The 21,899-nt window shown below is 46.3% G+C and overlaps 2 protein-coding genes across 9 annotated transcripts in view; one reads left to right on the forward strand and one right to left on the reverse strand.

Annotated features, from left to right (window-relative positions):
• Window positions 1-21,899, reverse strand: part of LOC120950873 (uncharacterized) — an 87,805-nt gene that overhangs the window by 31,898 nt on the left and 34,008 nt on the right. For all 8 annotated transcript variants that reach the window (XM_040369254.2, XM_049607758.1, XM_049607757.1 and 5 more), the window contains one exon: window positions 3,814-4,009. In XM_040369254.2, coding sequence (XP_040225188.2) covers window positions 3,814-3,918 — 105 coding nt within the window. In that variant the 5' untranslated portion in view covers window positions 3,919-4,009. The remainder of the gene's footprint in view (window positions 1-3,813; window positions 4,010-21,899) is intronic.
• LOC125906885 (forkhead box protein K2-like) lies at window positions 214-3,145 on the forward strand. Its single transcript, XM_049607762.1, has one exon. The coding sequence runs from the start codon at window positions 539-541 to the stop codon at window positions 1,928-1,930; it is 1,392 nt and encodes a 463-aa protein (XP_049463719.1). The 5' UTR covers window positions 214-538; the 3' UTR covers window positions 1,931-3,145.

Below are 21,899 nucleotides of genomic sequence, written 5' to 3' on the forward strand. Positions count from 1 at the left end.
GAATACAAGTCAAGCAAGGCTATCCGAAAGTTTTTGTTGTGGTCTACTAAAATGTTCTAATTTCTTGTTTCTTTTTTGCCACATTATTATAGCACACAAGCTCGAAACATAAAAATGAAATATTTCAGTTTATTCGAATTCAATAAAAATACTGTTTCCATTATAAAACAACAGCAAAATGAATGGACGGTTTGAATTTTGATTTCCCAACCGTCAAACACTAAATTTGAATTTAAAGCTCCAACTGACGTTTGGAGTCCGATGACACCAATACAATCACAGCCGGCGCTGCTGTCAATCCAACAGCGCATTTTGATCCGTTGCCACCGTGAAAGCGTTGTGTTCTCTGGAAAACCGTTCTTTTCGCAATTCGCTTGTGTCGTGTTTGTGTCGTCCCTACATGCTGATATTGTAATTCTTCCATTAGCAGCGTTTTACAAGGTTTGTATGAAAGCGATAGCTGTGTTTGTGTGCTTATTTTTGCAATACTATTGTGCATATTACGTTAGTCTCGGTCGTTGCAGCACTGTACCGTACGATGTCTACTACCAACGAGACCGATCCGAACAATGAACTTCCGGTGCCAGTTCCATACAAAAATCAGTATGTTCCATCCTTTCCGTTCGGAATAGCGGCCAATAGCAGCATTAGCAGCACCAATGCCTTCCAACCGCTGCCATCCAATACGGCCATCATGTCCCCCATGTATGCGGTCTTCGCGCGTCTAATCTGCGGAGACCAGAATGTGCTTATCATCGGGCACAGAGTGGTCGTTGGACGCGCCCGCCTGAACAATGCCGTAGATTTCCAGGTAGCCAGGGATACGTTGATTTCGCGGAAACATTTCATTCTGCATTACTCCGATGGCGTATTCGCGGTGGAGGTGTTAAGCAAGAACGGGGTTTACCTGGATAAGCTTTTTCTGCCACAGAGCGACCTGCCGTACATGGTGCCGAAAAGTTGCGTCTTTAAATTCCCGAGCACGAGTACGACCGTGTTTTTCGAGAATCTTGTTGAGAGCGCGGCAAACGATGGTGTTGTAATGGTTATGAACGGGCCTACGGCACCGAGCGCTGAAGCGATGGATTTGAGCTGTAAGATACAGCATACTGAGGATGCCAGCGTCAACGATGTGGTGCCTCAGGATAATGCAATTGGTAGTGAACACGTGAACAATAATCCGACTATCGGCTCCGATATAATGACTCTGATTGATAAGCTTTTGCTTGCTGCTAACGTCAAATCGGAACCACCGGCTAACAATTCGAAGGAAGTGGATATCCCGAACGTCCCATTGGATTGTACCGGTAGCGGTTCGCCTATCATTTCCGAAGAGCATCAGCTAGAAGCCCTTCCGGATGCGTCCGAGAACGAATCATCAGCCTCCTACGTGCCGACAGAATCGATCGAAATTGTCAAGCCACCGTACAGCTATGCGCAGCTGATCATTCAAGCCATCACAGCCTCACCGCAGCAGCAGTGCACGCTGCCGGAAATCTACGCCTACCTACGAGCAAACTATCTCTTCTTTCGGCAGCGCCGTCAGGATGGGTGGCAGAATTCGATCCGCCACAATTTGAGCCTGAATCGGTACTTCATCAAGGTGCCGCGCATGACCGATGTGGCAGCGAAAGGTTGCTACTGGCGCATCGATCCGACCTGCTACGCATCGCTCAAGAAGAAACGCTTCCAGAAGCGCTTGCAATGGCGCATTCGGGCCGCAAAGGCGGAGTGCCGTTCGGCACCAGTGTCTCCGTACACTAGCGACGATTCGAACGGTGAGCCGGCGCTGCTGCCCGTATCAGCACCGGCGTCACCGGCGCAAACGAGCAGCACCGCGCAGGACAACGGCTACAAGCAGTATGTACGCACGTGGCGTAATTTTGCTATAAGAGATAGAGCATCGGTCGGAAAACGCCTTCAGATGTAAATGCGACGGGGAGCAAATCATTTGAGGTTTTGATGGAATTTGATTTCTCTGCTACCCATTTGCATCAATTGAATTCATTTTCTCTATTTTTTTAATTTTTCATCAATTATTTCGTTTGTTTCTGGTTGTAGCATCGGTGTAAGTTGCTGCTCGTTGCAACATCGCGTTCCTTCAACAAAACCAATCTGTTTTTGTGTGCGTTTTTGTCAACTTTATGTTGAAGAATAATAATTTAATACATTGTTTGTAGGAGATTTCAACATTTTTTGAAAAATAATAAGACAATTACATTTACAGCGTTGTTGAAGGTTTTTGTCCATTATTAAGCTAAAAAAAAAATCATCAATATGCTATTTCCGTGTTCGCAATAGGTTATTTACTGTTACAGATGTTTAATTAATGTTACCTTATTTTTAATGACATCTCCTGTAGTTTGAGCTTTGTAAGAGCAGCATTTGTGTAATAAGCAAAGATGCATTTCATCATAGCGCAGAAGAGAATGTATGTTAATTGAAAGCGAAATTAAATTAATTACCACAAACACGACAACACGGCCCCTCGAAGAAGCAAACGCATCTCTCGGACGGTGAAATGGACGCTGCCGCATATGTTGCAAAGCCACGGTCACGGAGCTTTTCTCACGCCTCTCTCTCTCTCTCTCTCTCTATCTCTCTCTCTCTCTCTCTCTCTCTCTCTCTCTCTCTCTCTCTCTCTCTCTCTGGTGGGCGGTTAATCCGTTAACAGCGTATAATTTTCAATTAGGTGCAATCGAAACCGCCAATTTTCAATGAATTTTAATTTCGCTTGTTCGTTCGTCGTCGTTCGTCGCTTTGATTCACAAACGCCCGGAATCGCGCGAACCGCCTTTGATTGGGTTTGCCGCGAGGTGTGAAAGAAAAAAGAAAAACAGTGAAAATGTCCGGACGACGGTCACGGTAGCCCAGAAAACCACAGCTAATGCAGCAACCCACCCACATGGCAATGGGGGTGTGGGTTGGAGAGTGAAACCATTGCGAGACGAATTTCAGGCCGCACCCGGCACAAGGCAAGGCTTAAAATTAAGACTTCACACCAGCCGATTCCCGGGCGAGGAGGGATGAAAGCTGAAGCCAACCAACCAAGGTCATCTTCGGAAGGTGGCTTTTGCGGTTGCGAATGCTATTTGTGTGGCTCACCGCAATGATTTTTATGCAATAATGCCATCCACCTTCGGGTGGGTGGGCGGGCGAAAGTAGCTGGCCACGAAATTAGCTGAGAGACGCAGCGCGGCGGTAAGATACGGTGGTCGGTGGGGACTTGAATTATGAAACTTAATTCTCTTTCTTCGTTGCAGGTAGCTGATTGAAATTGAATTGAAATGCACGCTTCTTGATGGGTGATGGTTACACACGGTTAGTACACGCCGTCGGCCGGTCAGTCGAATGGCTTATCCAGCAATAGGAAATGTCATGCTTTCGTCCATTACAAACTGCTTCCGGAATAGGGCCGCCCGTTGGGAGGGAAGTGGGAACCTTAACTATGAATAAGTGATGAGCTCGGAATGCCATATGACGGATAGTTGGAACGCAACCGAGGGTTGAAATCGTCTCGTCGCTCAGCTTTTTGCCCAAACCCTGGGCCAGGGCCTACATGCGACATTGTAACAAAATGCCGAACGCATAATGCGTGCGAATGGTTGCGCTGTGTGAAGCTGCATGCTAATGAGCGACCGAAATGGGAGCGAGCTCGTGAGCTTCCGCCAAAAGCAATTACCGGGCGCGCTTGTTTCCGAGAGCTAATCCGAGGTCCCGGGCATGAGAATCCGGCGACCCCGCGGGGAAGTGGATGAAGAGCGGGTTAAAGGATAGGAGGATGGTATGGTTGGTACCTCCCCGAGGACTTACCACATTGATGTAGAGGATGTCATCTTCGCTGCAGATGGCAAGGTACGGTGCGCTGCCAAATTCGTTCAGTCCGGGAGCTGGCTGCTTCGAGGCACACTTCCCCATAGGGGGCGGGTTGGTCCCGGCCGGGCCAGCTGTTGACGGGGAGGGCGGGGCGGTCGGTGAAACATCCGGCTACGTCCGGACGCGGCGCTCTCTGCGGGAGTAGATAATTAAAAGTGCAGAAAAGCCACTTGTTAGTGTTTGTGAATGGTGCTGCTTCTCTTTTCTTCTTCTTGTGGTTGGTTTTGCTTTAGCCATTTAATTAACTGTTGTATGGAAAGTAAGGGAAACATTGTTATAAAGATGGCGTTGGGTGGGATTTGGCATGGATGGAGATTACTGTTGAGTTGACTGATAAGAGAGGGAATAAGTACCATGGCCGCTTGTAGCTTAATTATCTAATTTGATAAGTGCGATGTAACAAGAATCTAATTGCAATGCAATTGTTTTTCAAGCGAATTAATATTGTAGAGGAATCATCTTATGGCTTTCTCATTATCTTTTTTCAGTGTGACGGTGAATGGTCTCCAATTTTCCAGGTTCAAAATCAAGATTGAGCAAGGTGAGATAGTTCTGAAGAATTTTATGAAATTAAGCAATAAATTGCCCAAACGATCACTGCACAACAATCGTTTCCCCGTGAGCAAACAAATGCATAATTATTAACCCTTACCCATTGCTCGCGATTATCGAGCGTGTTCAGGCACCATTATGAGCATGTCTAAGCATCAAACACTGAAGCGTTTCTTTTTGCTTTGGTTAGTGTTTTTATACACATAATCTCTCAACTGCTATGTAAAATCCCCTTCCTTTGCCTAACACAATCATCAACAATGAACCATGTCCGGTTAGGTGCAAAAAGAATGATTCTAAACCCCCACCACCACCCAAGAACCATGTTACCATCCCTCTTTCCAGTCAACGAGGAATTAACGCTCTCGGTCGTTAGCCGCTTGCCGGCACGAGAAGCACAAAAGTTCGTGACGTGCAGTGGAAGATGGACCCAAAGCTCCCCTTAAGCTGTAGCAAACTGGGCGCGTGTAAATCAGTGCAAAAAAAAAACTGCATCCAATGCACGCTGGGGGTTGGGGTGGTTAACGAGGTGCCACACTCTCTCGGAAGACTCCCAGTCGTCGTCGTGCGCTAGCCGGAAACAACCGGACGGTCGCGGAACGGAACGGCACGGATAAGGCAAAGACCCTCGGTAGTATTATTATTAATGTTTTTCCTTTCGGTTTCGTTCTTGTTCGTTCCTTTGCATAAGCTTAAGCAGGGGAGCGGCAGGTCTTGCTTACTTTCTACTGGCGTGTCGTAACTCTTTTGGCCGGGTTTATTAGCGTGGTCACATGGACCGTCCTGTTGTAGGCCTCCCTCCCCCAACAAACACGGGCCGCAGTAGTGGCAGAACCGGAAACAATAACACTTTGGTAGCAATAAAAATATTATGAATGGATGAAATGGTAAAATGAATGTGCATTTCTTTGCACCCCATCATCGTGCTGTTGGGCCGCCGGACGGTTTTGTTTACCGGGATGCAGGGTTGTATAGGGGATGGTTCTTAAGCAGACGACATGACAAATCATGCTCGCCTTTCACCGTTCGCCCGACTGGTCAGTGTGTGGCCCGAAGGGACTGGGAACAAATCGGCCATGGAATAATGGAAGGAATCGATGCGGCAAGAGCCCTCATAATCCCTTATCACAAACCACTAGCCGCAATGGTTGGGATGGGGCAAACCAAGCAGCAAGAAAAGCAATCTTCAAGCAATAGTTCGATCACAATCAAATGGCATAATCATAAACCGCGGTTTCAGCGCACAAACCACAGCGCACAGTAAACAAACGAATCGGCACAAACAACAACAACTAATACCCCGGGTTTTAATAATGCGATATTATTATGCAGCTCGAATTTGTTTGTGCAGCGCGGCGGCATCTAAACGGTTGTTTTTGCACCTTTTCCGATGCAAAACCGAACGTCGTGGTACGGCTTTGCGTACAACGCTAGAACTATGCGCCAGTGGGCAGGGCGTGTTGGGGATGAGAGGGGATAGGGGAGGGGGGTTTGCAATGATGCATAAATAATTCTACACTTCCCCCTTCACCCCCTCCCAAAGTGGGAGAGTTTGCCCGGGGTTGTCCTCCAAGGAACCGGGCAGCGGGAATTTACATACAACAGCGAGTGAGACAAACCAACCCAGTGCCAACCACCACCGCGAGAGACACCGCGTAATAAAACCGAGAAGGAAAGGTTAAATGTGGCGCCAGGGAAAGGGGGGCACCGAAGGGTTATGTGACCCCCTCTTTAGCGTTGGTGCTTTGGGTCGTCTCACAGTACGAAAACACGAGCCGTTACTCTGTTGCAAACGCTAGCACATCTGTTCGTTCGCACTCTCGTTCTCTCTCGTGCTTTGGGTTCGCGCGTTGTTTGTTTTCCATGCTTTTCTTTGCAACTGTGTTCTGTGTTTAGTTTGACGCTCGTGCAGCGAGTTGGCGGGGTGATGTCGTGGTGCATGCCATTAGGAACGTGTCGCACGATTTACAAGTACGAGCGAAATATTAATAACGATAATAACGGAATTATTCAAATGTTATTTTCGTTGGTTTTGTGCCTTGGATTTCGCACCATTTTCCAGTACTGTTTTTACCCTTTCCTTACCCCCCCCCCCCCCCCCCCCCCCCTGTACCACGTTTCCTAAGGACCTAAGCGACCCGAGAGAGTGTCCTGGTGGGACCATTTGAACCATGTACTTGGTGGTGTTCAGCCCACCAATCGGTTTGATGTAATGATGATGTGTCTGGTTTGTTTGAGTTGCAGGAGCGAGTTGGTACTGAAATGCTGCATTATGCACCCGTTTGATTGCGACAAAGCTTTCCCAAAAGGGGCTCTTGTTATTGCAAATTAATTTTGGGAAAACAATCGAACTAAACACGGGGGACGCTTGTGGATACACCGAGGCAGAGTGGGAGCGCACAGTGTCCAAACGTGCTTGTGTGTGCCGTGTAAGCTTTCCATCGTTTAAACGTTGCTCTCATAAAAGTGTTCTTTATGTTGTGCTGTTTTTTTTTCTAGTTTACACCTTCACTCGTGTTCTTCGAGACACGGAGAGAACTACCTAGACGGGATTTTATTTACGTATACGTCCCCCCGAATGGTAAACCGGAGTGGTGTGGCTGGTGTATCGTTTTTATGATAATTTTACAGCTGTTTTCCGTCCGCTCATATTTTGCACCGCGCACCGGTATTATGTCGGTAGGATGCTGACAAGGGACAAGGATTTTTCGAGGACCGACCGTTAGGCAGACGACCAACGTCGTGGGTGAGCCACTCCAGGGAGGCTAGTGAGCGTGCGGTAACTAAACAAGCTCCTGGGAACGTTGCCAAACGTCGTGTCTCGATCGAACGAATCGGCCGAGACAGACACACACACAAACACACGACGATCGTACGAGTTTTTAGATGCAGTCATGTGCATGTGGTGGGAAAATTTACACCCACCGGTCGGTGTGTCGCGTGTGGTTTGAGGGCAGAAGGAAAGGCAGAGTGAGCCGGTGACCGGTGGCATATGGCACTGGAAGAGTATAATTTAGTTGTGTGCATTTTCGGTGCATTTACCCTGTAGTAAGGGCAGCATAGCGTTCTTTTTGGTGTGGTGTGAGCCCTTCAGTGTTGTTATTATCAGTATATTATTGATTGTATGGGTGTTGTGAACTCCCTGCTATCGATAAGTTTCAATATTGCTACCAGCATCATGCTGGCTTTAATATAATAAAGCAGTTCTTGCAGTTGAACTGAATGTTATCCAGTTTACTTGCAGAATATTTTAAGATTTAGCTAATTTTACAGTACAGATGAAGCTTTCAATTAAGGATATCTTTAAGCTCAATTACTGGTATGGTTCTACATCCTTAACTCTTTTATATTGGAATAGAATTTCCGACTGGACTCTATGGACAGGCTCCTTGGAAATTCCTATTGGATTTGTCCAACAAGCGTGCTATATAGTCCAAATCCCATTACATTAAGTTCATTTCCCGTAAGAAGGAGTCAATAAAGTGTCCCACAGCTATGCTAATTCCTGGAAAACCTTGTATTGTAATCAAAGTAAATTAGACTGTGGAGTTGACGATATACTCAACTCTAACACAATTACATTTAGCAGGAATATTATTAATACATGGAAAGCATCCAGAATATAGGACTTTCTGGAAAATGCATATTGTAGATGAGGACAGCTGTTGAGAAATAACTAATACCATCGTTGCACTTCACCTTGGTATTGAACAAATTAAAAAGCTATGCTATGCTTCTCCAAGAATAGAGCCAATCTATTAACCAGAACATGTGCTCTGTCCGGTGCTTGGAGCACCACATTTTCCGAACCCCGGTAAATAGTCGTTGATGCACAGTGTATCCTCGCTGTGCACATTTGTGTGTGTGTGTGTTTGTGAACCGTTCAAGCCCGCTCGAACGGTGTAATACCTCTTTAGTTATGATTGGCTTAACTGTAAGCCTCACTTGAGCTTGCTGGGCGGTTGGGCATGACTTTCCGCCCAAGTCTTCGAACGACGCATCACATACACGCTTGGAAAGGTGTGTGCGATGTGTACGGTTTTGAGCTAGCACGGAGTCGTTTTTGGCACGATTAATCTATCTTGGTACGGAATTTTCCGGTAAAGAAGGCAAGAGAGCCCATGCCTAGCCCAAAGCAACACTGTGTGTGTGTTTGTGTGTTGACGATAGAAAACCGACTGCCCAGCCCATCTTTTAGTGAGTCATGGGAAGGCCACTCGTGATCGACAACGGGAAGGATGAATCGTTTCCTTCCCTGTGTAGTGAGCCCACGCTGCAGCTTACATGCTGGGATGGGTTTTGCTAATGAAGAGCATACTTTACGGGGCGGGCACGACGAACGGTGTACCATTTACTTCAACTTCAACTGCAACTAGAGGAGCATCGAGCATTTGCCTGTGTCGATCATTCGATGTGCTCGTGGGATGGATTGGCGTTGTAATAAGAGCCTAATTTCCTTCGTCACGCTCTGACACTTTGGACACTCTTCTGTCTTGGCAGTGTGGCGTTTTGAGGGTGTTTGAACGGATTCTCGGCTGGCTGTTGGCCGCTGGCAGACGCATATGAAGGCCAATGACGGTCGCTTTCCTTATCGGGTTTACGGTGTGCGGTTGCAAGACGATCATGGTATGTGAGCTTGGGTTCGAAACACACACACACACTTGACAGCGTTTGACAGATTATACATGAATTACAGCTCCAAAGTGTTGAATTTCAAGAATAGAAATAACGTTCAATTTTGCTTAACAGAGCGTATTATGGTGAAAAGCTTCATGGAGAGACGAGTCACCATCATGTTGATGTAACAAGGGAACAAGTTAAAACTGCTTAAACATTGATCGCAATCAGCCCACAAACACATACACAAAGGGTGCAAACATGTAATCAATGTCCACGAATTAGAGCAACCACACTAAAAGGGGATCGCCAAACAGGCATTGGTGGCAAGAAAGGAAGGCAAAATCCTGTTCCGTCCTGTGTGCCCTACAACGTACGTACAACGTATTATCAGTGCAAACGCACCGTTTTCTATTGCGTATGCCATGCCAAGATAACTTCCCTCCCGTTTTCTCCTGTTTTCCCTCTTCCCAGCATGAAAAACGTCAATCAAAAAGCATCAGTACAGAGGTTCGTCTCGATCCAATGAGAGAGCGTGTGTGTGTGGGGGGCGTGTGTTGTGCCTTCTTCCTTGGTTCAGCGAAGAAATGGGGGCATTGGTGAAGAATCGTGATCCGGTTTGGCACCCCACTCAGGCTGGGCTGGGCACCTGTAGGCATTGATGCTGTCTATCATACGATCTGATTACGGGAATGGGTTGGAGTGGGTTCGGGCTTGCCGGAAGGTAAAATCATGCTTCTATGGGTAGAAAAAACACATCTGTCGATCCGCTTTCCGATTCCGTCAGGTCCGTTGCTAGCGCTGATGTGTTCTATCCATGGTACCAGAAACCAGGAACGTCCCAGCGTGCGTTCAGCGCGTAAAGAAAAGGGCCGGCGGATAAGGAAAACGAACAGGAAAGGAAACACGCACACACACAAGAACGAACACGCAAAGACGGCAGAAAAAAGAAAGGTATGTGAATGGAAATTCATAAAGCGAACTTGACAATCATTCTTCATGTCGATCAAGATGAATTCGATTATTTTTTCCCTCATTCTGCGTTTCTACCAGTATCCGCCGTTTGCATTGAGAAGCCTCAGTGCATTTGCAAAGAGTTATTGAAGAGGTGCAGGAGATTTATGCCGGGCTTCCCAGCGTGAGAAAAGGGCATCATATTGATTTTACGCTGGAATGCATCTTGTGGGGGAACTCTACTCCTCTAGCATCCCTCTATCGCTCCTTTCGCGTGGTGCATTCGTAAGCCTCGTACATTGATTATGGATTTACAGCTGACTTTTCTAGCAACAGCAGTGTGTGTGTGTGTTTATGTGATGTGGTTGAAGGAATAGCAAGAGAGGATTTTCATGGATATATGGAAATGATACACTGTAAAAACGTATGCGTGTAACGGCCTTGGGCTGCAACGTACGTACAGCTTTTCAATAGATGTTGTAAGAAACGAGCAGTTGGAAGCTGTCGTCAGCATTGAAGATGAAATAGATGAGAAGAATAAACACTAATGGATAAATTGAAATAAAAATGTAAAATTTATCATACAATATAGAACATAAAGATAAATATTACTATTAATATTAATAACACTAGATCCTCTTTAACGAAGACTTGAAATTGGAAGTAATACCTAGTGATTACGATAATGCAATTTATCTGCAATTTATAATTCCATTTCCAAAATGTAAGCTCTTCATAAGACTCTCTTAAAAGTCCCATTATAAAACATCTCCACAGCTCCGTTAGCTATCGTGAAACTTTGTCTGGATTTTGGAGTACTCCAGTCCAGCAAAACTCCAACTCCTGCTGCTCCGTCGTCCCCTCAAGCTGTAACGGTTTGCACACTACCATCCACTGAATATGAATGCATCATAACGAGCAGAAGTTGAAGTATCTATGGCGAAGCAGAAATTAACGCTCTTAGAGAAGATAAATAAATGAAACTTGTGGCGAGGAATGAAAGCTCCTCTTGAATTGCCAGCTCGCCAGATTCCAGCGCTGGCATGTAATATGCTGTTGTGTGCAAGGTGCAACTTCTACTTCCAAAAATTTACACACCACCATTTATGGCCCTTTCGGCGACTTCGCCAACAATCCATATCGAATCGAAAAGCGTCGGACTCTTTGGTACGCTAAGAATTAGGTACACGCGACATCCCCATGCTCTAGTCTAGTGACAAACTTCCCGGTACTAACTTTGCTCCCGGAGAATCCTTCCGCACATTTTGGTGATAAGTAAAGCGAGCCCTAGGAATACCTTCTTCTTCTTCTTCTTTTTTTGTTTTGTAATCGCTATCAACCCCAACCCTAGCTTATCAGAAGCTGTACATCTTGAAGCAATTTGCATTTGTCACAATGGGAAACTGTTGCGCGAACTTGCGCTGGCCCTTCTCTCTCTCTCTCTTTCATTCTCATCCTTTTGCATGGTGTGATACTTCCTTCCGAGAAGCTAGCTTTCAAAGTCTTTCTCTTCACACCGGGGTATGGTGCCTCCTTTTTTTGACCTCTCCTTTGTATTTTATTCCAACACGGTCGGAACTCAATTTTGGTTCATTTCCTTATTTACATTTTATTACAACTGAAGGACGAGTTGCGTTGGTCGTGTTGCGGTTCGTCGTTGTTGTTCGTTGTTGTTTTGGCGTTTGTTTTACATTTCTTTTAATGCTTCAATTTAATACACTGTTGGTTAGTTGGTTTGTTGTTTGTTTTTACCCAGTACCGCTTGTCTTTCTCGCTTTTTTCTCTCATTTTCTCTCACTGTTCCTCATGCTTCTGTATTTATTTTCACGCTCCGTAACATTGCTGATAGCTCAAAGCCCCTGTGAAAATTACTTTCGTTTTGGAAGGTGGAAGCGAAAGATTGTTACCATCTTCTAAGGCGATTGTTATTGGCACATTGTAAGCGGGGTTTTTTTGTTCTCTTTTGGTTTGCTCTAGAAACTTTGTTTCGCTTTCTTTTATCCCAACGATACGATCCTTTCCACTTCCTTGCTTGAGTTGCGCTTCGATCTTGTGATCTGCGGGGGCATTTGAGAGAATTTAAAAGATTGTAATATTATGTTTCCCTCACACCTTTTTTTCACCCCCCTCTGATAGTGTTTGCTTATCGCTGCTGCTTGTTTAATATCTTCCCTTGTCCTTATTCCACGCCCCCTTTTCTGCACCATAGGAATATGCAATAAGAAAGCGCTAGCGAAGCTTTGCTTTGGATGTCTTGCGAAGCTCGAGCGCATAATGGCGCGCGGATGCGGAGAAGGTGAATGTTTCCTCATTTCTCCAGCATGCCATGAGAGTGGCCTTGCGCGACTGGACACCACCACCACCATGCGATTGGGAAGAAGAAGAAGAAGAAGAAGAAGAAACAGAAGCAGAAACGAGAGCAGTTATTTCGCTGAAACTATCCATAAAGATCGCCAGCGGGAGATATCCTGGCTGGAAGGAAATAAAATGATGTCCCTACCACCACTGGCGCCATCTCAGTGTTCGGACCTCAGAAACGCATGGTCTATTCGTAACCATCGTTGCCATTTTGGGTACTATCGGGTGGGATCTTCTACCCAATAGCCCTGCGGAGTAAAGCATCCGTAATCCACTACTAGCAATAGATGTGTGTGTGTTGGCAATTTCGCCACCCGTTTTCATTTCATTCCGCTTGATTCCATCTTCCAGCCAGTGTTACTTACTGCGTCGGTAACAGGGGACACCGTTTTCGTTGTGTTGTTTCCCGATTCCCGGCAAGTGGAGCGGGAACTCGCGCTTTCTTCAACGCGGCTCGCATCCTAGAGTAGTACAGGACGAGTCCGTTTGGTATGTTTGGAATTCGTTCCATTCCGTACCGTTACACCCGTTGGCATCGGGATGACCATTTACGTAGCAGAAGATTAATAAACGACACAAGATGGCAATTTTCCAGAGTTACTGGTTGATTAAAAGATACGGGAAAAGGGGCAGCATGCTACAGCGCACAGGCACATTGGAGCATTCTTTCTTCGGTCGGAAACGATTAGAATTTGCTGTTTAAATTTCACCCCCGTACTGTGCAATGGATGGAGACCCATGTAAGCCTTTTATGTATGTCTTGAACGGAAGGTTATCGGAATGCTCGTAGCAGAGCTCCCGCCCGGTTTTGCCTGTTAATGACTTTAATCGCAAATGGACTAAATGCTTCGAAGATGTATGTGCATCTTAGGCTGTCTCCTTTACAAATGTTTGCCATGTTTTGTTCCATTTTTGCACACAGAATTGGTTTGCGTAACAGGTTGAATTGTAGGCTTGCCTGGAATTAGACCTGTTCCCTCTCAACATGTACTCCTGTCGTTTGACTATTTCAGTTCTTTTCGCTTGAGTCTTTTAAATCCATCCTTATCGGCCTTGTGAAAATTTTCCTACACTGGAAGGGGGGTAAAATTCCTCTCTCTTTACAGATAAAACCAATAAAAGAAGATCTAATCATAGTCGGGCGAATAAATAGACGTCAACAAACGAGCTTGAACGCTACGGCGGGGGGGAGGTCAGCAATGGGAGCTGCATTATTGTTCACGGCGCAACAGCCAAATGGTTGGAGGCGGTTAGACGAAAAAGGACATTGAGAACATTTTCAATCAAGATCCAATCCGATTTTTCGTATTGGTGCAATGCAACAAAACAGACAAAAAAATTGTAAAAAAATGACACTTTTATCCCCGGTCCAGGCGGTCAGAGCCTGCATGTGTGAACTCAATTCAGGGTTCTAGGATCTTTCAGTAAATCTCTTCCCCTTTTTGCTTGGCAAACCTCTTGAGAGGTCGACCGAGCTTGAACGAGACGGTGCAAACAGAATCGTACACTATCGTCCTCTTCGATATGACACTGGGGGGGTGGAGTGAGAAAATTGCTATTGCGCTGCTAGAGCTTCTCGGACCACTTGGGGGGAGGGAGGGTTTTTCCGCAAAAGCATAACAATCGCTGTTGACAGAGTGTTGTGTTGCGCCTTTGCGAAGTAGCAGGGAAGGTGTCGTTGTCGGATCGCATCATCAACAATAATAACAACAGCAGCATAACAAACGGGTAGTTTGAGTGCAGAAAAACAGACACATAGAGAGAGAGAGCGTGGGTCTGCATCTGCACAGGAAGTGGTAACACACTACGCAAACAATACGCAACGCCGCCTCCACACGACTGGCGCAGCTGCGATGAATCGATTCCGCAAACGTATCGTCCACTTGGCGGCGTAGCGACGTGTGTCTTGTGCAGGATGCGCCCAGAAAGATCCGAGATGGCTGTGGAAGGATCTTCCTTCCATCCTTCCCCCCATCCCAAAGCTCACGCAATGGAAAGTAAATAAATAATCTGTTTCTTGGGTCGATGGCGGTGAAAGTGCTTCCAGTGATAAGATACATCTATAAACACCGGCCACGCACACCGATGGGGCTAATGCGCCTTCCTTGGTTATGGATATTCAAACACTCTCCACAAACCCCCCCCCCCAGGGTAGTCGGTGTTTTGATATGCGATGTGTCGAGGGAGAGGAGTAGAAAAAAAAACAACAACAACAGGGCTTTACAATCTCCTTACCGATCTGCTCACAGTGGCGCACTAGTAGGCGACGAACTGAACGGTTGCTGTGGCGGTGGAAACCTTTGGTGGAGGCTTCTCTTGCCGCTTACGATTGATTGGCACTTCGTTTCCGTTGGTTACGATCGAAGGCGGAGGCTGTATGCCCTTTGTATTGTATGCTGTTGTTGTGTCCATTGGCAGGTGTGTCTTGTGTAATACACTACGCGGCCAGGATTGGACTGAAGAACAAAACTTGTGTAAACAATCTTCGCTCAGGGCGCGCCGTCTCTCGGTATCTCTTTCTCAGTCGATCGAAGTGAGAAAGCGAACGCTTGTTCGATCTCAAGATCTGTCTTGTACGGAAACTTGGAAGCGCTAGTTAAATTATGCTGATCTGCTGTAAGCTCTATGTACAACGGTTGGGGGGGGGGGGGGGGGGGGGGGGGGAAATCACCATGAAGGGATACAGGATTTATGGTGAAAATTGAAAGCCAGCAACCGTGGTGTGCATCGTTCCCAGAGCATGGACCATCGCCGGATTCACACGCTTTGCAGCTGGTAGGACTGCCGGGGTGCAGAAATGGAAGGAAGCTGGACGGCACACGTTAGCACACAGGCCCCATCACGAATTCTCGCCGAATCCGAATGTAATTGGAATCGAATTGGGCGGTTTGGAGCGGTATGGTATGGTAGAGCATTGTTTGCGTGTAAATTTGTTTAGCTTAACCGGCCGACCAGGGTGGTTCCGTCGCGCAATGGCCCGCTCGGGGACAGCACTGGCGTCCGTAGACCGAAGGGCGTCCTGTTTTTAATCTAAGTTGAGTAAATGGCACTCTGCGTGTCGATTGGAATTCAATTAATGTTATTGGAAAATGGGTTCCCCACGAAGTGTGATATGGGTTCCTTGGAAGTAATAGAAATTGATTGGAAAAAGCTCACACTTGGCTTGGGGCATCTAGCAAATTAAAATGTTTTGCAAATTGCTTATAAAACACACAGAAAAGGAGCGAATTATGAACCACTTCCTTGTGCTGCTTAAGTAAGTTATGTTAAAATTATTAAATATAGGTTTACACATTTACATTATTCAAGGATTTTAAACGTACTTAACATGATCATCAAGATAACTGTCCCACAAGAATGTCAAATATATTGAATTGAAACCATCCGCAATTCCCGCTCAAACTATTCAAATGACACCCATAATCTACAGTTCGAAGTTACCATTTTCCCCCGTACCGTTATGACAATTGAGTCACGTCAGAGATTTCCCGATAGTGTCAATCGGGAAACTGGGGAAACTCCACGACCTGTCGGTGAAACTATTTCCGCAATCGACCTTATCTAGCTCCCCTCCCCCGGATACTTCGGTTCGCTTGGAGCGCGTTCCCAAAGCACGGCCCGTGCAGATAATGCCAAGAACCCATTTGCTGAACGTATTAGCGTGGGCCGGACAATCTTATCATCGATGTGTGCCCCGTTTTCTGTGGCGAGAAGCGTCATGCGAAATGTCGAAACGGTGCGGCGGTCAGATTTATCGTCACATACAATCAGTGTCAGTGCGCAGTGCCATGTGTCCAACAGCGGTGGCTGGGGGTGGGTGCTGAAATTATGCTGGTCAAAGTTATTTTTCTCGCCCTCGCGCTGGGGCGTCCATCATTGGGTATTGGAGGTTTTTTTTGTTACTGTGTCGCCCATTGGCGAGTTACTAGCAGCAATGGGTGGGTGCTTCTTTGTACTGAGGATTGAAATAATTTCATGCCAGCACACACTGTGCGATAATGAAGGTCCTCCCCGCTCGTTAGTTCAATAAAAAGGCACTCCAGAAATATGCTCACCAGTCACCAGCGATCATCAATTGAATCCCGGGAAAAGGCAATACTTTCCGCTTACCCGAATCGGCGACTCCCCATCGGTGGTAGGTTGTGCCTTTTTATGCCTTGGATGCGGCGCAAAGCAATTTATTGAATATATTCAATCATAAAATGATAAATAGGCCAACGGGCAACCATGGGAATATACGGTGGCGGTGGCGAACAGGATTTTCACGAGTTTCCCGCAGCAGTTGGAGGCGTTCGTTGTTTGGGGGAAATAAGGAAGAAGCAAAACTAACCAAAAGATCTCAGGAAAAGGACACACACACAGCAGAACGAACACACATCAATCGTCAATCATCCTGCGTGCACGGTTATTTCGTTTTATTTCGTCGCTCCTGCTCCGGCTGCGTTCACGGTGTGTTTATGTCGCGTGCGCACCACTATTTGCTGCAGCGGGGGACCGGGGGGCTGCCCGCCCTGTCACCATCGGCAGACCCCTTTTTGACGTACCGGCAACAACACGCAAAGGTTTATGCTGATTTCACCGCAAGGAGAGGTCACACCGCTTCGAGACGTGGGTGTGTGGTGTGTGCCGTGTGTGTACTTATTTCCGGTATCCGCACGCAGGAAGTCGCACGGTTGACGTCGCTCGGTGATGTGTGCGATGGCACGGATTGGTGGAAGCGAAACAGGAAACGAAGTCAATACACTACCCGAACGCAACAGCGCCTACTTGCGCCAGTATGCTGGCTGGCACCGCGGTAATGATGCTGATGGATTTCTTGGTTGCCATCCTGTGCAACGGTTGACAAGTGACGTTAGTAGATCATAAAGCATGCGTTGATGCCGTTTTTTTGTTGTTTGTTGCTAGCCGTCGAATACACAATACACACACACACACACACACACACACACACACACACACACACACATTCGTTGAAGTGGAACTTTTTTTCCTATCTCACCATTCAAATACACTAGTTGGCACGAGTAGTCAAGTGAGAGGAAATCGATTTACAATAATATTATTCCACGATAACGAATAAACCGAACGGAGTTTTAAGTGTGTACTAACGGGCGTGTATAACCAGCCCGAATTCGGTGTCAAGCAATCCCGAAGCAGTAGTCACTCCGAAGAGGAACCAACACCCGGAAACGGGTAATGTATTGAAAAAGGGAATCCTATTCGAGAAGCGATTCGCATTCGATTTCGATGGCATTTATCAGTTTATTAGCCCCGCGCGCTCGAGATGCTCGTCGTTATGACATTCGTGGGGCAATATCGCAGACCATTGCTAGCTCCAACGCCCCTGTCTGTTGGGAGCAGGATCCGTTCGTTCTTCACGCTTCACTAGACACGGTGGAAAAGCAACAACAAAAAAAGGCTTCCATTCGCGATACAACAGGAAAAGGAAGGCTGGATGGAGTTTCGAAGGATCTTCCAAGGGAGGCCTCGTTCCTTGGAAGTTAAGCAACTGACTTAAGGGCGATACGAAAACCCCTACCAACCCGATTCAACCGAGTCAAACAGAGCTCAGCCAGCTAGATTCAGTCGAATGCTAGAAATTGGTTCGAGAGAATTAGAAAAGTTTTGCCCATTTTGAAAAGGGTACCAATTTGGTGCGCTTGATTTGCTTTTGCACCCGTCCCGTGCGCTATTTCCCCCGTAATATTACCCGACTAAGGATGTGTTTATGAGATGCTGTGTGTGTGTGTGTGTGTGTGTGGATGCTGCAGAGGTGGGCTGGTGATTGCGATCGAGAAGACGATTGGGAGAAAACCTTTGGAGGGAGCGCTTGTTTGGGGAAATATGTTTGCATTTGCCTCGAATAGCACCTCCTAGTAGGTCTAGGTCTAGCGCTACAGGCTGTCGTGGGTGTGTGTGCCAGAGCTAGTGACATTTCGGGTCGGGCGTTTGACAGTATGGAAAAGGTTCCCCGAAAATTCCCCAAACAGTCATGCCTGGTGTGAAGCGAGAAGCTGCTATTATCCCCGCCGGACTTACTGGTGCGGCGGAGGGCCTGGGTGGGCCTGGGTTTTGCAAATCGGGAACATTTTCACGGACGTTTTTCTCCGCAGTTTCGGGCTTAGTGGAAGGGAGTTCCCGTTTGCCATTGCGCCTATAGAAAAGGGATAACTTTATTTGGTCGGTCAAGCTGGTGTGCTATTGTTGTTGTGAGCGTAAAATTAGTGAACTGTGTGAAAATTTGCTGATAAATGTCATCAACAGGCTGATAAAACTTCCATTCAGCGGGGATGCCGCGGTGGAAGTGGGCGAAGCTTTCAATCCGGGAGGAGTTTTTAAAGTCCAAAAAATACGAAAAGTTCGTGATGTTTTTCGCACGACAGGACGGGTCGTGTGTGTGTGTGTGGTATTGGTTGAAGCATCCAGATTGAATTGAAAAATAGGAAAATAGGGATTTTGGTTTGAGAGTTTTATTGCTTCACCCGGAGTTGTGATACAGGGTTTCCCACGATAGATTGGTTGGTTCCCACGATTTATTGGTGCGTTCCCACGATTTTTTGGTCATTTCCCATAATTTTTTGGTAGCAACCCACGATTTATTGGTCGGTTCCCAAATATTATTGGTCGGTTCCCAAATATTATTGGTCGTTTCCCAAATATTATTGGTCGGTATTATATTATATTATATTTGGGAACCGACCAATAATATTTGGGAAACGACCAATAATATTTGGGAACCGACCAATAATATTTGGGAACCGACCAATAAATCGTGGGTTGCTACCAAAAAATTATGGGAAATGACCAAAAAATCGTGGGAACGCACCAATAAATCGTGGGAACCAACCAATCTATCGTGGGAAACCCTGTAAGCTGATGTTTTGAAGCTGATGATTTGATTTCAATTATGTTCGGATTTTCGTTGAAGAAACTGAGTGAAGGATTGATTTTGATATGATATTATCATTACTTTTTAATTCACTATCTTACACTGTAAATTCGTACAGTTGGGGCATTGCTGATAATGCGTAACATCTCAATGGTGCTATATTACATGAACAACGCCTAAAACTATGCAACCAGTTTGACAAAATTTCTTTAATATTAATCTTTTTAGTAACTATTAAAGCATTAGTGCGCGAAAGTTCGAGTTTTGCTAAGTTTTTACTTATTAAACAGCCTTTATGTGATATTTTAATCGATATCATCATGCTTGCGTTACTACACCTGCACATTTTCTACAGTTCTAGGTTGTTTATTATGTATTACTATTCAATCTACATCATTAACTCTCTGCTCACTGTGTTCACGGTATTTAAATACAACAGCTTTTATGTATCCTGTAACAGCTGTGCTTTCAATCCTACTGTCTATCACTTTCTCAACGCCTCCACTCAACATCAGTTCATCATTCCTCATAACGATCATGAATGTAAAAGCTTGAAACATAACTCGTACATCTGTTTTGAAATATAAAATCCCAAAAAGCAAAAACAAGCAGACTTACAACAGCTTTCCAATACTGATAAAAGCGCCGACAGTGAACCGATACAGTTCCAGCGGGCGAATGGTGGCAGATGATTAAAGTGTTCTACTACACATTGTCCTCGAAACCTTGCAATCGGGAATTTCCCATTATGAGTGAGCTCTATTTTTAATCGTACCGAATGGCTGCTCTCCATGCCTATCGTTCCCAGGCCGTCCCACGCTGCGGCTGTAGGCTGCTGTTGCTTCAGAGCAATTGATTACCATTCCATTACGCAAAGGGCGTCCCTGTCCCGTTTTGCAAGGTAGATCAAGTGCATGGTATCGCACCGGGAGCCATACCGGAAAGCATAAATGGAATGACTTTTTAAAGGTACGCTCCCTGTTGGGCCGTTGGGCGCCCGCCCGTCTAATGTTTGGAGCAATCGATGGGAAAGTGAGACACGTTTCAATAACCAATCCAGAAGGGGAAGCGAGGAATAAAACGGGAATGCAGGAGGCAAGAAGAATGATGAAATCGGCATGTAAATGAAGCACAAACAACAGCCACCCCCCCCCCCCCACCAGTGATCGATGTAAGGATTGTAAGGAAATACTTTAGTCGTTTCCCAGTCCCAGAACGGCTCCGAGTTCCCGAGTGAAGCAGGGTGGAATTGCATAAATTCATTATCACATGTTTGTGAAACAATGCAACAATGATTCAGTTTAGCAAGTGTCTGGATCTGAAGCATTCCCCGCTCTGGGCGAGATCGAACGTGGGTCGAATAGAACGAAAGCTCTATGCTCTATTCCAGACCGGAGTGACCGGCGTTTAGTTTTCAACGTTTGCAAATCAGGTATTGAAAATCCTTCTCCCAGCTAGACAGGGCGTCTATGTGTTCTCTCATGGCATCATACTACTCCCTATCATAGCACTGCTAATTATGCGTTTGTTTTGATTTGTAAATAAAAGCTTATTAATTTGTGACCCCATAGTCGATGTTCACGCTCGCTCCAAGGCCTGATTGGACGTGCAAGGTTGGCTGTGTGCTGCCCAGGCCCGTTGGTGGTGGTGTTCGCTCTAATCAACCGACATTTCTTCATGTTAGCTTTAATCAATTCACAGTGTGTGATAATTACTCTGATTGTTTTGCATTCTATGTACGGGGTTGCCGAGCGCCCGAGCACATGGATGCGCCATGTGCTGCAATCTACTTTGCCAGTACGATGGGTGAATAGCATGGTAGCAACCAACGCCGGATCGGTTCAATATCGTTACAGTGCGGTACATACAAGGATTGGACCGAGCGACGCTAACATGCGACCGATGAATTAGTGTTTGTTGGCATTTGTTTTTTTTTCCCCACCCTGGAGCTTCCCACTTTGGTCAATGTCTGACCATGCGAAGCGTATGGTTACCCACACAACTTGCGCACTGTACTGCTGTAAAAGTTACAGCTTCAGTTCTTACATCTTTTCCCAGCTCCCTCCCTCCCTACGGGGAGTTGTGGTGGTCAAATCGGGCTCTTCTGCTGCCACTAATGTAACACACTGCTGCAGTTCCCGTGCGCCGGGTCGTTGCAGTCGCTGCATGCTTTTGCAATTTAAACGAAACACAAGTAAACTGTCCCTCGCTCTGTGTGTGTGTTTATGGGATTCGGGGCACTTCACCCGCCGGACACTGCAGTTATTGCATTTGCTATTGCGACTATTGATTTTCATGTGTGCGGGCTGGTCTGGAAGAGGTCCATGAAGCTTGATTGCCCGGGCGCTCGGGCCACTACAATTTCCCTACAGGCTCGCGTGACCTTTAGCTTCTCCCCATTTGGATGACCCCTCGGACGTGTTGGTTTAGTCCGGGTGGAGCGCGCGCGCCACATATATGACATTAACGGGACGGAATCCTGCACGGTAGTTGTGTGTGCTGGGTCAGTACGGTTCGGTGGAATTCTGATTGCAACTGGGACGAACCACTGCTGCTGGGACGTGTGTTGCGTTGGGAATGAAAAATCAAATCATAGAACACAAACAAAACCGTACCACCGCCTCCATTTCTAACACACCCTGACTGCCCCTTA

Source organism: Anopheles coluzzii, chromosome 2, assembly GCF_943734685.1.
Source record: "Anopheles coluzzii chromosome 2, AcolN3, whole genome shotgun sequence".
Lineage (NCBI taxonomy): Eukaryota > Metazoa > Arthropoda > Insecta > Diptera > Culicidae > Anopheles > Anopheles coluzzii.